General features: G+C 37.4%; 1 protein-coding gene across 2 annotated transcripts in view; it reads right to left on the bottom strand.

Moving 5' to 3' along the window:
- Positions 1-1,956: 1,956 nt before the first annotated feature.
- The window catches only part of TLK1 (tousled like kinase 1), a 53,832-nt gene continuing 38,653 nt past the window's right edge, over positions 1,957-17,135 (bottom strand). For both annotated transcript variants that reach the window (XM_088146724.1, XM_025170363.2), the window contains 8 exons: positions 15,563-15,644; positions 14,521-14,612; positions 14,344-14,433; positions 14,027-14,196; positions 12,251-12,386; positions 7,917-8,028; positions 7,551-7,658; positions 1,957-3,778 (listed from right to left, as the gene is read on the bottom strand). In XM_088146724.1, coding sequence (XP_088002850.1) covers positions 3,602-3,778; positions 7,551-7,658; positions 7,917-8,028; positions 12,251-12,386; positions 14,027-14,196; positions 14,344-14,433; positions 14,521-14,612; positions 15,563-15,644 — 967 coding nt within the window. In that variant the 3' untranslated portion in view covers positions 1,957-3,601. The remainder of the gene's footprint in view (positions 3,779-7,550; positions 7,659-7,916; positions 8,029-12,250; positions 12,387-14,026; positions 14,197-14,343; positions 14,434-14,520; positions 14,613-15,562; positions 15,645-17,135) is intronic.

Below are 17,135 nucleotides of genomic sequence, written 5' to 3' on the forward strand. Positions count from 1 at the left end.
GAGGTCAAACCAGTCAATCTTAAAGGAAATCAACCCTGACTGCTCATTGGAAGGATTGATACTGAAGCTCAAGCTCAGATACTTTGGTCACCTAATGTGAAGAGAGGACTCTTTGGAAAAGACCCTGATGCTGGGAAAGCTTGAAGGCAAAAGGAGAAGGGGACGGCAGAGGATGAGATGGTTAGATAGCATCACTGAAGCAATGAGCATGAAACTGAGCAAACTCAGGGAGGCAGTGAAGGACAGGGAGGCCTGGCGCAATATGGTTCATGGGGTCACGAAGAGTCAGACACAACTTAACTGAACAACAACAAAGGATAAAGGATAAGACTGAAGCTGGAGATTTATAGAAATGCAGTGAACGATTATCTATTTACTTAGAGTTTCTCTCTCCAGGCCCTGATGAGTTATATCCTAAGGTACTGAAGGAACTAACTGGTAGTACTGTATAGCTGAACCCTTACGTGTTATCTCTGAGAAATTTTGGAGAACTGATGAGGTGCCAGATGACTGGAGATGAGCAAATATTATCTCTTGGTTGCTTCATGGTGGCCCCATTCCCTCTCAATAATTTGCTAAAATAGTGAAGACATCCATAAAAATGAGAGACTTGTGTGCAAAACGTGACTGCTTAGATTTATGCTCATCATATCCCACTATGTTAAAAATGTGGCAAAAATATTCTCAAGTGAAAGATAAGAGTTGGTTTCCTGGGGCCTTTTTTTATTTACCCTAGGTGCTTTTGGTGTACAGAAGGAAAAGCAAACACATTTTAGCTGTGAGCTGTTGAACAAACCAAACAGCCTGGTCCAAACTAAAACTAGAAGCTAGAAAATATGCTTTATAAGCCATGATGGCTAGGTACATACTACTTACAGCTTATTATGAAGGCCAAATCAGCCTAACTATTGTTTCTTAATACTTCTCCCACAACTCAGCTTAGGCAGCACTCCACTCTTTTGCTGATGGTCTTCATTTAATTTCCCCAGCAAAATGAAAACGAGGAGAATTGGAGCAAGTTTACCATTGTGAAAAGCAAGAAAGGTCAAGAAGCAATAATGCAAATGCTGAAAAGCAGAACTGCATTCACAAATCAGAGGGTTTTAAATGTTCTTGAATAACAGGAACCATTTCACACAATTACTTACAAGAGATGTAAACAGCATATGACTTGTATGAGAAAGTGCGCACACATTTCGCCCACTGTATGTCAAAACTTGACAAGAAAATGCAAAATCTTCCCTTCATATGCCACTGCAAAAGTAATAGTCACCTGGGCTGTTTCTTTGATTGAGTTGCATAGTGTGTTACAATAAAGAAAAATCTTCGGTCCTTACGATCCTGGAGGACAAAAGCAGATGTTTTTTCTTGATTCCCCCCATCCTCACAGAACTGCTTTGGAGGGATGCAGTGCCTTCTACAATTGGCTGGTGGGATGATCGATTCTGCTCCCTCCCCATCATCTTGAATTGTATATAGGCTTTTTATGTAGAATTGTTACTACTTATTTTAATATGGATATTTATATTTTTATTGTTTTTATTGTTTCGGATTTTAATTGTAAGCTGCCCAGAGTCACCCTCTGGGGGAAATGGGCAGCATATAAATTTAATAAATAGATAAACCAAAAATAAATAAAATATTGTGCGGGGCTGCAGAGATAAGGAGATAAGCTTACAAAATGTACCAGATTGCCCTCTCATCCAATGGGATGCTTCTACGAATTCATTTTTCCCTCCATCAACAGAAAGAATCCTTCAATTTGTGATTAGGCAATTCTAAACATAATGCATTATCCTGCATGATATGTGGACTGGCTCTAAGATAGAATGTTGTAGTCTGATCAAGCACAATTGGGCAGAAAACAACTGGTTTTATACTGAGAAACTTAGGGGAACTACTCCTTGCATTATGAATGAAAAGCACTGCAACTGTCTTTTATACTCCAAAATAAGACCTTGAAAAATAGTTTAAATTTCAACTCTCATTATTTTATTACTGTTTTGGCTACATTCTCTACAATTTCAGCAGCATTTTGAAGAGACAGTTAATGTATCCTTATGTACAACAAAAACAAAATGGCTTGCAACATCAGAAACAAGAGCCACAGTTTAACTGTACAATATTAAATGAAAAACCTGTGGTAATACAGCCTCCCTTTCTGCAACATGGACAAAGTTACATACAAGTATTCAGCATTATGAATATGACAGTAAGAGGAATCTTGTATGGAAGAGAGATACTGCATTCTGGGGGAAAAAAAAACCCTACCATACAAGGCAGTTAGAAAATGTTTCACATTTTAAAATATCTGTACAAGCCACAAGAGACATCTCTTTAGAGGAACATCTTCCCACCTTGTAGACAGTACTTCCAGAAACCGAGAATAACCATAAACAACTTCTACATCTAGTATCCACGTGCTCCAGTTCAGGAAACTGACTTGAATGGTACTGTATAGTTCCAACACAGGTCGGTTTGACATGCCTTGATTGTGAATGAATTATCTACTTTCAGTCTCTCTAGGACGTTCAGCTGACTTGCACCTTAAGGAGGTTGTTTTGATTTTTTTGTTTTGTTTTTTTTGCAAAAGCAAAAGCAACATCATTTAGCAGCAATTAAAAGCGCCTTCAATGAGACTTAAAAAAAATACAATATCCAATTAGAAAAAGCCATACTTTTAAACATTTGTACAGAAATAAGTTGCTGAATTTTTTAAACTGAAAATATGACATCTGTACAATACATTTACAATAAAGTTAGAAGGGAATTTGTCATTATCCTGCATAGAAACATTAAACATGACCAATTTGCTTTTGGTTACATACATGGCCTTGTAAATCCTCCACAAAAAGCCTGGGCAGCAGATATCAGTTGACAACTCTGCTAAGTATCAAAATGCCACTTAAATAATTGAACTAGTTTCAAACTAGATTTTGCTCCCTCACTGGAACTATTTTTATCCCTTTGAAAATACAGTCATTCAATCAACAAACACATTTTTAAAAACTTCTCACCAGCCCCACCCCCACCCCCCAATGTTAAATCCCTTCTATCCATAGAAATTAATAAACAAAGCTGTGTCATTCAACTTTACTTTGGTTTTTGAAACGTTGACTTCTTGGGAAGAAAGATTCTTTTATTTCACTTTTTCTTTATTTTGTCCAGGCACTGAGTTGTTGTTCTGTGCTCTGTTTTCTTCTTTATTGAAATAATGAAAACTACCCCTCTTTATTAGAACTCTCCAGTATCAACCAAAAGTTTTTTTTAAAGTAAAAAGATTATTTACAGTATTCCCTCCCTAGAAGTCCAAACACATATTTTCTTCAGTCTTAATAACACAGTACATCTGGTTTGGAGGCAACAGGCAATGCTGTCCTTCAAAGTTTTCAATGTGAACATCTGAAACAAATGTACCCTTCTCAGATCATGATCCAGTCTTATCACAGAAATGACTTTTCTTTGAAGGGCCACAGTATGAAGACACCATCGTTAAATTTGTCCTGCTGTGTAAACAACGCTAACAGAATGCTTTCAAATGAAAGTCCACTGCAGCAAAATTACATGAAGGTGCCATGCAAACCTTCTTTGTGAAGATGCTTTAGTAAGGAATAATGCTTGATATAGGCGGTGTGGGAGAGGCTGCCAGTCCAGTCATATGCAAGTTTCCTGAAGAGTTTGATCTTCTCATGTGTGGAAGTAGGTAAGCATCATTAGCCAGCTGATGGACATCAAACCGATCCTCCTTACGGTATGCCAAGCAACGCCTGATAAAGGCCTGGAAGGGAGAAAAACAGACAGTATGGTGTTGAATTAAATGCAGTTTGCTGATGGAATATCAACCAACAGAAATATTCTTCCTTTTCCTTCTATCTCCCAAATGTGCCTTATAAGTTGGGTGATCTCAATTTGAAGGACACGTAAGTGAAAATCCCACTATTCTAATGGAAACCCATTCATGCAAACTTTGATGTAGCATAATACCAAATTTGAAGTCTCTGATTAAAATTTCAGCTTGCACTGAATTTAGCAGATGCTTTCAATAAGCCATGCTTGGCCAGATTTGTTCAGTCACCTCCTAACAAATACAAAAATTGTGTTTAATTTACAGAGTTGTCAACTATAATATGTTAAGTACAGAGAGATGCTAATTATAAATAACATTTTCCCACTAATTATTATTAAGCAAATACAAGCAGACCATAAATGTTGTAAGCATTAGGGATTTCTAACAGCCACATTATAATGGTGGGAGTAACATTGTTCTAAAATCTACTGAATTCTAATTTAAGAGTACATCTTTGTAAAGGATGGAAATCAAAATCAGTTACAGGTAGTCCTCACTTAATGGCCATTTGTTCAGTGGCTGAAATTACAACGGTGCTGAAAAAATGGACTTATGACCTGTGCCCAAAGTTACGGCCACTGCAGTGGCCCTGTGGTCACATGATCAACATTTGGGCACTTGGAGCCTGCCCACACTTACAACTGCAGGAGCACTGCAACTCCCCCCAACCCATCTCTGCTCTTTTGCTGCCCTGCACAGTGGCACGTCAGCGGCAGCACCGGAGCTGGGGCTGAAGTAGAGGCCCAGGGCCTTCAGCAGTCTCAGCCAGCTGCCACCACTCCCCAGGCCTCTACTTCAGCCCCAGCGCAACTGGGACTGCTGGGATTGTGGTCACTAAGGGAAGCAGTCACATGATGTCTCGCTTTATGACTGCATTGCTTAGCCACGGAAATTCTGGTCCCAATTATGGTCGTTAAGTGAGATCTACCTGTACTGACCTACACAATATTATATTGCCGTTTAATTATTATTTTTTACTTTCAGTTCTGTGTCATTTCTCCCTGCTTCTTGCTTTTACGTGTGCAATCTTATTATTGGAAATATGTAGATAATGCCAAACAAAGCAGAAATTACTTCTCCCAATCATCAACAACACCAGCAATGAAGAACATAACAATCTTCAACAAAAATATAGAAAGCAAATTCAGCACAAATAGCAATACATAAAAATTGTAGGAAAAAATATATATACTAGGTTGTATCTAATGATCCCTCCACTGATAGAAATCTCTTTGATTCAGAGAGGCTTCCATCAATGCACCAGGAAGGAAAGTGAATTTGCTGATTCACTCTCCTCTTTGGAACCTCACCCTACTTCCCATGATGATTGAAGAGGTTTCCCAATCCCTGGAAACAAATATGGAGAGGCAAAAGAGAAGATGAATGGCTGAAAATAACATTTATTTATTTAGATTTTGGTGCTGCCCGACATCAAAACAACTCTTTTCTCCCCATTCTCCTAATAAGTCCTTGTTTTCCATCAGCAGCATGTCTCCATTGGATGCAAGTCTCCCGTACTGATTGACTAAGAACTGTATTTTCTTGGTACAAAAACCTGATTCTTCTAAAACTGAAAAGATTTGATTCATTAAGAGGTTCTGTATTATGCTCTCCCTTATATGTACTAATAATATTATCTTCAGAATTTCTCAACTCCAAAAATCTATCAATAAGTAGAATTATTTAGTGATTTGCACATATATATAAATTTGCTTGTTGAACTGGGTAATGAAAGTGTGTGGTAAACACAACTCCAGATACCAGCCTGCTTACCTATTCCAGTATAATCCCATATGTAGGATGCACATAAGCCTCTTATATGATAGTTAAAACCACAAGGCTATTTTGCTTATATACATATACAATTCTTATTAATCATGTGCAATGTTCTACTTTTTTAAAAAGTGAAAGTTATTTTCAATGATAAAAAGGTGAAATAATTAGAAAGGTATATTTTTATTCCCATAATTTAATATCCATTTTCATACCTTCAGGATTTGAAGCCTTACTGACATAATTTTCACACTGCTTTCTATTTACTTCTATTGCTGGGAGGTTCTAACAGGGGAGTGCAGCTATCATATACCCTTGACAGAAGATCAGTACACAACCTCTATCTGGGATGGTCATCCTCTTCCACCGAATGCATGGAGTGATGCACGTGGAGAGGTGAGGGAAGAAGGGGACACCCACCTAGCCAGCCAGACCAGCCGAATCAACCCTGGCGATCAATGGGGTGACAGATGTCGCAGCCAGATCACCCTCACATCCTACTTCTGTTGTCTTTACCTAACATTATGACCATTCTGTACTAATAAGTTTCCAAATTTAGCATTCACAATACATTATGTGTACTTAGATGTGGAAAGTTGTTGGTAATAGAATATTATCAACTAGAAACTTTGTCAGGAGCAAAGAAACTATAGAAGGAAAGAATGGAAGTATGGATTAAGATCGGTAGTAGGCTACAATGACAAGGATGAGACAGGTGGGAAGAAGCAGCACAACACGATATAAAGACATTTAATCCAAGCCCAGAAGTGCCAGGCAAGCCCAGTCTTGCTAAGCTCACAGAACCTGTTTAACTTGGGTGGAACTCAAATTGAAAAATCTCCACTACCGACAAAAATAGCACATCTGCATTTACTGAACACATTCTTCTGTGGAAAGTAGAGAGAAAATGCAATGTTCCCCCTTCTTGTGAAGAGGATAAAGAGGCCATTAACACAGACGATTAATATAAATTTGGGGAAATTCTGGCTCCATGAACAAGTTTCTTACCTGACTCCACACAAGCACTAGTGGTTAAACAAGCCAGAAACAAGCTATTTCTGTTTAGTCAGAAATGATGGCTAAACCAACCAGAAATCAATTGTGCCCAAACCCACAGCTGACTTTTTTTTTTAAACAACATAAACACTATTAAAACAAGCCACGTCATTGGGCTAGTTTAAATAACATAGATAAAACTTTTTTTAGAACTAATTACATAAGCATATCAATAAGCCCAAGCAAAGACTTAGGTTGTGTACTCTCTTCTTTCTCTCTCAGGCAATTTGGCATTTCCTTTAAATCAGAGATGTTTTAAAACAGTCCATGGTTCAATTTTAAATTAAACTAAGATTTAAATTATAAAATTACAGTTTTATAATTCATTGTTTGAAGCTGGCTTGTTGGAAAATGAGTAGTGTTCATTTTAAACCATACCCTCTGATTAGCATTGTGTGATGTCTAGTTCACAACAGCAAATACAATTTTAAAACAAGTGGCAGTGTAACTGTACTTCAGGATTTTCTAGGATTGAAGATTATAGGACAAAACAAATTGGCTTATCTAGTTAAGACTTCTGTAATTATTGATATTCAAAGTATTTTAATGAATGACAATAAGATGTTGCAATCTGGTATAAATATTTAGTTACGCTTATTTTCTATTCAAGAAATCAACGTTTCAGGATTCTAGATAATCATCTTCAGTATCTGATAACAGATTTACATCTGTGAAAACACAGAAATAGTTTGTAAAAAAATATTTTGCATTTACTTTTAAATGTATGAATTCTCAGGTGAAATTAAAAAAAAATTCTTACAAAAATTACATGTATTTTGTTTGTAGTTGGCTTTCAATATTTTCTCTGACCGACCCTCTTGTGTCAGAATGTACTGGATACTATCAGAATGGATGGTTGAACTCTTAACATTACCTTGGCTTCATTGCTCACAACAGGCTTTACTGGGAATTGTACTTCAGTGGCTTTTAATATTGTGTTTTCTTGAAGTATATCTTGTTGTGACTGGTTATGGCCAAATGGCTGGAAAGAGATAAAGAAGTTCAGAGTTCATTATACTAAATATCCAAATACTCATATATTTGTTTTAAAAAACACACACTTTTAAAAATCTAAAATTATGCTATTTTAAAATATTTTAAAGTATTTCAGAGCAATGGGAAATGCAGACAGGTATAAGTTGAATAATTGTATCTGCCTGTACATATTCTTGATTAAAGAAACTGCGCTAGTCAAACTTGCCTGTATTGGAAAATTGTAGAGTTAATCGTGTGTGCTTACCTTTCGGCCATATAGACACTGGAAAAAGATTACTCCAACTGACCACACATCCACCTTGTTAGAAATCTTTGGTGGTTCTTTTCCTACGACAAAGCACTCTGGAGGCAAATACCTGAATGAATAGAAGGAAAAGATTAGTTCAGTATAAACAGGCATGTTCTCTGCTAGAAGACTAATTTTTAAAAACCCAGTCAAAAATGGCTAAGCACAAACATAATGCTTCATCAGACCCTGATGCTGGGAAAGATTGAAGGCAAAAGGAGAAGAGGACGGCAGAGGATGAGATGGTGGGATGGCATCACTGAAGCAATGAGCATGAATGAAACTGAGCAAACTCAGGGAGGCAGTGAAGGACAGGAAGGCCTGGCGCAATATGGTTTGTGGGGTCACGAAGAGTCGGACATGACTTAACAACTGAACAACAACAACAAACATAATAAAAGTGGCACGTATGTTGTCAATGTTAAATTCATGCAAGTTATAACAGCACTGAAAGAGCTATTAAAAACTTTCAGGACCCACTATTGTTGACTTAAACGTTTATCTATTTCAATTATTATTAAAAGTAGAAATAATATTTCAGTCAGAATATAGAAAAACAGAACATAAACATAGTCATAAATATATATAAAATGTAAAATAATTGCTTCATAACTTGTCATAATATTAAGAAAAAAAACTGTCTTAAAATTAAAACATTCAGAGTTTACATGTTCGGATCAGTTATATCTTTCTTCTCTGACTTGGCAAACCACTACCCAAAATTTTGCTACTTTTATACATATCTCAATATACAGGCTGGAAAGTAAAAGTCAATCAAGCAATTCTTCACAGACACCAAATAAGATAAGAAATGTAGCAATTAGTATGGTGAATATCTTAGCAAAGTGCTCGGCTTTGGTTTGCCAACTCTACTGCTCCTGATCCACAAGGGCAGACTCTCGAACTGAATGGAATTTTCCTGTTTTCTACACTGCATTGCAGAGGGTCAGGCATTTCATCTTACTAATGAGTGTGCTCTTCTATGTGTAGGAGTTGTTAAGACGTAAAGATACTAAGTTGGTTTATGTCAGCAATTTATTTCTTCCAAGGCAACTCGGAACGAAAGAAATCTATTTGGTTCTGAATCACTAACTCAAGCCAAGAGTGATCCTGATGAAAAGCCATATGAACAGAGCTTAACTTTTAATGGTTGGCACCATGGAGGAATCAGACAGTATTAAAGAACCAAATCCAAAAGACTAGATTTAACTTGAATCAAAAATAAGCATGGTAGTCCAAATCCTCAGCTCTACCTTCAATAGTCTGGACTTAAGACGGTATTTGATATGCATTTGGGGACTTGAAAAATAGTTCTTACAATTTGGATTGGACCATTTGTACAGCAGGGAGATATATAAACCACCCTGGGCTCCACAGAGAACTGAGCATGGTTGCAGTAATATATAAGGCACCTCTAGTTCAGAAGAAACCCAGTACTGTGGCAGTGATCTGCTGTACATTTTGAGTCACATACTTGGTGTTTTTGTTTCAGGCTCCACAATGAAGAAAAACATCCACCAGATATTTAAAGTTTTGGACCCATACAATATCTATCTCATTTATAGACCATTGATGGTGATGACATTTAGGTCTCTGCAAAAATGAGTACTTCTGATTGTGGGTTATTAATCTTCATCTCATCAACTCCATTGTGCAAAACCACTTAAAACTCTTCTCAAACTAATTTCTGTTCTATAACAAATGATATCATCGACAAGGAATAGGACTGCTAGATATTTAATAGCTACAGTGCATTCGGAAAGTATTCAGACCCCCTTCACTTTTTTCAATTTTGTTATGTTGCAGCCTGATACTACAATCGTTCAAATTCATTTTTTTTCTCATTAATCTACACTCAGTAACCCATAATGACAAAGTGAAACCAGAATTTTAGAAAAGTCTGTACATTTATTAAAAAGGAAAAACTGAAATATCACATTGGCATAAGTATTCAGACCCTTTGCAACAACACTTGAAATTGAGCTCAGGTGCCTCCCATTTCTCTTGATAGTTGCTGAGCTGTTTCTACACCTTGATTGGCGTCCACCTGTGGTAAATTAAATTGATTGGACATGATTTGGAAAGGCACACCCCTCTCTCCAGAAGGCCTCACAGCTGACAATGCATACTGTACCAGAGCAAAAGCCATGAGGTCAAAGGAACTGCCTGCAGAGCTCAGAGACAGGATTATTGCAAGGCCCAGATCTGGGGAAGGCTACAAAAACATTTCTGCTGCACTGAAGGTTCCCAAGAGCACAGTGGCCTCCATAATTCTCAAATGGAACAAGCTTGGCACAACCAGGACTCTTCCAAGAGCTGGTTGCCTGGCCAAACTGAGCAATTGGGGGAGAGGAGCCATAGTAAGAGAGGTGACCAAGAACCCGATGGTCACTCTGAGATCCTGTGTGGAGATGGGACAAAATTCCAGAAGGACAACCATCACTGCAGCCCTCCATCGATCTGGGCTATATGGCAGAGTGGCTAGACAGAAGCCTCTCCTCAGTGCAAAACACATGAAAGCCCGCTTGGAGTTTGCAAAAAAGCACCTGAAGGACTCTCAAACTGTGAGGAACAAGATTCTCTGGTCTGATGAAACCAAGATTGAACTGTTTGGCCTCAATTCTAAACGAAACCAGGCACCGCTCATCACCTGCCCAATACCATCCCAACAGTGAAGCATGGTGGTGGCAGCATCATGCTGTGGGGGTGTTTTTCAGCAGCAGGGACTGGGAGACTGGTCAGGGTTGAGGGAAAGCTGAATGGAGCAAAGGACAGAGATATCCTCAATGAAAACCTGTTCCACAGTACTCAGGACCTCAGATTGGGCTGAAGATTCACCTTCCAACATGACAACAATCCTAAGTGCACAGCCAAGACAACACAGGAATGGCTTAGGGACAACTCTGTGAATGCCATAGAGTGGCCCAGCCAGAGCCCTGACTTGAACCCTACTGAACATCTCTGGAGAGACCTGGAAATGGCTGTCCACTGACAGTCCCCATCCAACCTGACTGAGCTTGAGAGGATTTGCAAAGAAGAAAGGCAGAAAATCCCCCAATCCAGGTATGCAAAGCTTGTTGCGTCATACCGAAAAAGACTCGAGGCTGTAATTGCTGCCAAAGGTGCTTCAACAAAGTACTGAGTAAAGGGTCTGAATACTTAAGCACATGTGATATCTAAGTTTTTTCTTTTTAATAAATTTACAGACATTTCTAAAATTCTGTTTTCACTTTGTCATTATGGGGTACTGAGCGTAGAAAAAAAATGGATTTGAACAATTGTAGTATCAGGCTGCAACATAACAAAATTGAAAAAAGTGAAGGGGGTCTGAATACTTTCCGAGTGCACTGTATTTTAGGAGAATGAAAAATCCTGTCCTTTTAATCTCTCTAGAGTATGAAGCCAAAATGCATCCCTGTTTCATTCCTCGCAGTGTAGGGAGGATTAGTAAGGGTAGTGGTTTCTAGTTCTGGATTAGCTAACAAGCACAAATCAGAGAGTAAATTTACTAAATTGTAACAGATTATGGTAGGCCAAACTAGAAAGTGAACTGATAAAGAGTCCAAAACCTAGGCTGGAGGCTGATCTGAATACAAGCCACTTTGAATGCACACAAAATACAAGTTTATAGACTGAAAACATTCAAAACCTGGCCATATCTATAGGCACAGTCACGACACTTTGCTTTTTTTTTCCGGTGAAGCAAAATGGCTGTGCTTGCACATGCCTATGGAAACACCTGTTTACAGCTTATAAAGTTCTACAGTCACAACACAACGTTGCTTTAAGGATCTGGAAAAAAACCCCTGTCCTTTATATGCTCTCATGTGTTACAAAGCACTTTTCCTGAAGCATCTGCAGAGTACTAATACTGGTGACACTTCGATGATTTCAAAATAAAACATTTAATGATCACTACAAACCACACATCAAATGTATCTGCTTGCCTTCCTCTTTTCAACACAACCGATGTTTTATATTTAACAACTACATCACATTTTTCATAAAAGGAAGATGGTTGTTTCTCAGCCTAAATGTGTATGTTGAATTTTGGGATAACTTCGGAGAACATTTCTCAGTTTTTGTATTTGCATTTCAGCTTTTTATTAATCTCAGTATGATAGAAGATAAATTCTGTACCATTAAGATATAAACTAAATTAAGGTATGGAAGCTGTACATAAATTTTGTTATTCCATGAGAATAATTAAACTGTCACTTTTACATTTTTATTTCATTATTTTTGTTTAATAAAACAAGAAACAAAAGTTTGTGAAATCAAAAATGATATACCAGTAAGTCCCAGCTCCTTGTGAAGTTAGGTCCATTCCATCAACACCATAGCTATCATCATCCATTATTTTAGACAAGCCAAAATCTGTGATTTTTATTTCTCCACATGCTGTTCCATCAACCAAAAGGATGTTTCCTATCAAAAGAAAAAAAATCTCATTAGAAAAACCAAGTCTAGCCCATTATAGCATCTCAACAACATTTCATTCAGATGATGAGAGCATAATCATTTTTAGGGCTGAACAAAGCATTCAAAGATGTGTTTCGTGATTTGTAGGCGTGTGAACAAAGCACCTCTCTTTGAATCATTCAAACACCCACATCTTTTGTAAGGTTCATGTGGCTGCTTCAAAAGTTGTTCCAACTCTCAATGCATGTGCACGCTTGCCTAGCTACTCTGCTTCATTCGTGGCCCCAGGGAAAGTATTGTCTATGCTTACACAGACACACACAGTTAACATGGCATACTTTCCAAGCAACCACAGCTTCACAGCTTTCATGATTCAAAGAGCGATGCTTTGGTTATTCTGAGATGCTCCTTTTTCAAATGCTTTGCACAGCCCTAATAATTTGACAGAACTGAAATATCTTAAATACAGGCTTGTGGTAAGTCACATATAAATTGACTATTCATGGAACTATCCCATGCAGCACTTGAAACCTGTGAGAGGCAGTTCCTATATCTCAAACACCTTTAAAATCTCAGAATGCATGAAAACCTAGTTATTTACAACTAAGTGTTCAAAAACTTTATATCATAATGATTACTATATATTTCACAAATTCAAATCCAAACTATGGATTTTTAAATAAATAATGCACTTTTGGGTATTGTAATAATGTCATGCTATCCGTACTAGATTTTATAGTTTTCATTTACTAAATACTTTATGGAAGAACAAAAGCTTCAAGAACTGAAAAATAATAACTGCAATGGTATTTGCATTGTAATTCTGTTGTATTTCAGTTTTTCTTGATTGTTTGACTAAGCTCTATAGTTTCTGCATTTTGTTATTTCTATTTGTACATCATCTTGAGCACCCTCTGAGAGAGGAGCAATCCAAAAATAAAATAAAATTATTTCCTGTCTATTCAAAAACAAAGACAGAAATCAACAAGTTTCTGTGCAGTGAAAGCATATTAGGCTATTGTCATTTGATAATGCAGGATAAAACCTGTAACGTTGAGCATATAACTCAATAAGATAGACAGACGGACAGACAGACAGATTTGTCACTGCCCATCTCATTAAAAAATGACTCTGGGTAGTTTATAAAGCAGTTAAAATCAATTTTGTATATTATAAATTATAAATGCATTAAGTAATTCAAGTTAGATCATAATTTGAGCAATATGGTGCACTTCACACTTCCTTCCAATTTTTCCCTAATACAACTACCCTGTAAGGTAAGTTAAGTCTAGAGAAAATGACAAGACCAAGTGAACTTCCACGGTTGAGTGTGGACTTGAATCTGGCTTTCCTTGTCCTAGTCTAACACCTTAACCGCTACCCCACATTACCTGTCTTTTAAGCCAGGGTTCCTCAACCTTGGTGACTTGAAGATGTGTGGACTTCAACTCCCAGAATTCCCCAGCCAGCAACTCTTCCCCAGCTCTTCAAGTCGCCACGGTTGAGGAACCCTGTTTTAGGCAATGCAAACCTGATGGATTTAATACAGAAAAAACAGCAGATTGGCTCATTAATAAGCATGAAGAGAATGATATATTTTAGAGAAATGATATATAAGGAAAGTTGTATTAATATTTCTGACTTACCTGGTTTAAGATCATAATGTATAATGGGTGGTTTAATTTCATTGAGATATCGCAGTGCATTTACTATTTGCATTACAATGGACCTGGCTTCTTTCTCTGTCATTAGTTTATGTTGTTTGAGATAGAAATCCAAATCATTGCCTTCACAATATTCTAATACTGTACAAAACCTGAAAAATGGAGAAACAAAGATAGTTCAGACAATAAAAACCATTTAATTGTTCAAGCATAAAATATGAAATGAATTGGATATTAAAAATATTAATATAATTAAAGTTGCTCTAAAAACAAAAAAAAGTATTATTTTATATACTTACGTATCTGTATCCAAGGAGAAGTAGTCATAAAGTTTTACTATCCTTGGATGATCCAACTCTTTGTGTATTCTGTACTCTCTGCAGGCATGCCTTTTAAAAAAAGGCAATCATTAATCATTACCACTGGAGTATCATTTTAACTTGCCACCAGAACAAGTATTTTTAAAAAATGCTTACTTGTGGTAGTTTTCCTTTTTCTCATCTCTCCAGCTTTTGTTAAGTTGATGTATCTTCACAGCAGCATATCTTTGCTCATAAAGATCAAACGCCTGCAATACCCATTAGATGATAGTAGAAAAAAAATACTGTTGAAAAAATAGATTAACTAAAGTTTCAAGTAAACATCTCTTAACATTTCCCTTTACTACATGAAACTATGTAGCATTAATTGAAACATGCAAAACAGAGATAAATAAAGCTTGAGAGGTCAAGTATAATGCAAAGTTTTTGGGATGAATAGCTAGATTTGGGATGTTGAAAGAGTGTCAGAGATGTTTTCTCCCAGTAGTTCCAACGGGGAGGAGGCTGACAATTTGCCTTTTTTTTCCCTGTGCTATGGTGACTCATCATAAAGTACCCGTTCTTCTAAAGGAAAATTGATGGGGCTAAAAAAAAAATGAAGTACAGCACAAAAGTGAGTTTGAAAAAAACATTTTCATTTCCACAGATGGTGCATAAATATTCTGGGAATCATGCTAAAGGCAGCCAGTTTACTTCGAAGCATGACTACTCCTAAGTCTAAAAATAATGAATTTTTTTAAAAAAATCAGGAGAATCAGGCAGTTCAGTGGACACCCTGAGAGTTTTCTACAGTGAAAATACTAAATTATGTCTACAATTTGATTTTTATTATTATAAGCCTGGCTTTGTAAACTGCTTTGAGACTATATAGTTAAAATGGTGGGTTTTTTAATCATCATCAATATAGTGTTTCATCCAAGATTATGCTTAGTCTTAACTATAATTAGTTGAAAAAGATAATTTCATAATCCACGATATAAAATTTGTCTTAACAAACCATAGCTTTACACCATTGATAAGTGTAGAAGAAACAGCATGCTGTTGTTAATATAAATGAAAGTAAAAGCTTCTAAACTCCTCCTCACAATGGTGCTGGAAGAAATATATTGCTTTAAACATACTAATAATCTTTTAACTGGATTTCTTTAGAAACGTGCTGGCAATCAATACATACATAACAAAAAAAAGGAGATATTACCTTATATACTTCACTAAATCCACCTCGGCCAAGTAAATGAAGTAACAAATATCTCTCATTTAATGTTGGATGGTCTTTGAACCTTAAAAAATTAAGCACAAATGTGGTTTATAAACAAGACAGGGCTTTAAAGTTAGTGCTACCTACAGTCAGGTCCAGAAATATTGGGACATCGACACAATTCTAACATCTTTGGCTCTATACACCACCACAATGGATTTGGAATGAAACAAACACAATGTGCCTTAACTGCAGACTGTCAGCTTTAATTTGAGGGTATGTACATCCAACTCAGGTGAACGGTGTAGGAATTACAAGAGTTTGCATATGTGCCTCCCACTTATTAAGGGACCAAAAGTAATGGGACAATTGGCTTCTCAGCTGTTCCATGGCCAGGTGTGTGATATTCCCTCAGTACCCCAACTACAATGTGCAGATAAAAGGCCCAGAGTTCATTTCAAGTGTGCTATTTGCATTTGGAATCTGTTGCTGTCAACTCTCAAGATGGGATCCAAAGAGCTGTCACTATCAGTGAAGCAAGCCATCATTAGGCTGAAGAAACAAAACAAACCCATCAGAGAGATAGCAAGAACATTAGGCGTGGCCAAAACAACTGTTTGTAACATTCTCAAAAAGAAGGAATGCACCGGTGAGCTCAGCAACACCAAAAGACCCGGGAGACAATGGAAAACAACTGTGGTGGATGACCGAAGAATCCTTTCCCTGGTGAAGAAAACACCCTTCACAACAGTTGGCCAGATCAAGAACACTCTCCAGGAGGTAGGTGTATGTGTGTCAAAGTCAACAATCAAAAGAAGACTTCACCAGAGTGAATACAGAGGGTTCACCACAAGATGTAAACCATTGGTGAGCCTCAAAAACAGGAAGGCCAGATTAGAGTTTGCCAAACGACATCTAAAAAAGCCTTCACAGTTCTGGAACAACATCCTATGGACAGATGAGACCAAGATCAACTTGTACCAGAGTGATGGGAAGAGAAGAGTATGGAGAAGGAAAGGAACTGCTCATGATCCTAAGCATACCACCTCATCAAGTGAAGCATGGTGGTGGTAGTGTCATGGCGTGGGCATGTATGGCTGCCAATGGAACTGGTTCTCTTGAATTTATTGATGATGTGACTGGTGACAAAAGCAGCAGGATGACTTCTGCAGTGTTTCGGGCAATATTATCTGCTCACATTCAGCCAAATGCTGCAGAACTCATTGGACGGCGCTTCACAGTACAGATGGACAATGACCCAAAGCATACTGCAAAAGCAACCAAAGAGTTTTTGAAGGGACAGAAGTGGAATGTTATGCAATGGCCAAGTCAATCACCTGACCTGAATCCCATTGAGCATGCATTTCACTTGCTGAAGACAAAACTGAAGGGAAAATGCCCCAAGAACAAGCAGGAACTGAAGACAGTTGCAGTAGAGGCCTGGCAGAGCATCACCAGGGATGAAACCCAGCGTCTGGTGATGTCTATGCGTTCCAGGCTTCAGGCTGTGATTGACTGCAACGGATTTGCAACCAAGTATTAAAAAGGGAAAGTTTGATTTATGATTATTATT

The sequence above is a fragment of the Python bivittatus genome, unplaced genomic scaffold (assembly GCF_059951505.1).
Source record: "Python bivittatus isolate LINGU-HERP-01145 unplaced genomic scaffold, Pbiv_v1 ctg000480_np1212, whole genome shotgun sequence".
Taxonomy (NCBI): domain Eukaryota; kingdom Metazoa; phylum Chordata; class Lepidosauria; order Squamata; family Pythonidae; genus Python; species Python bivittatus.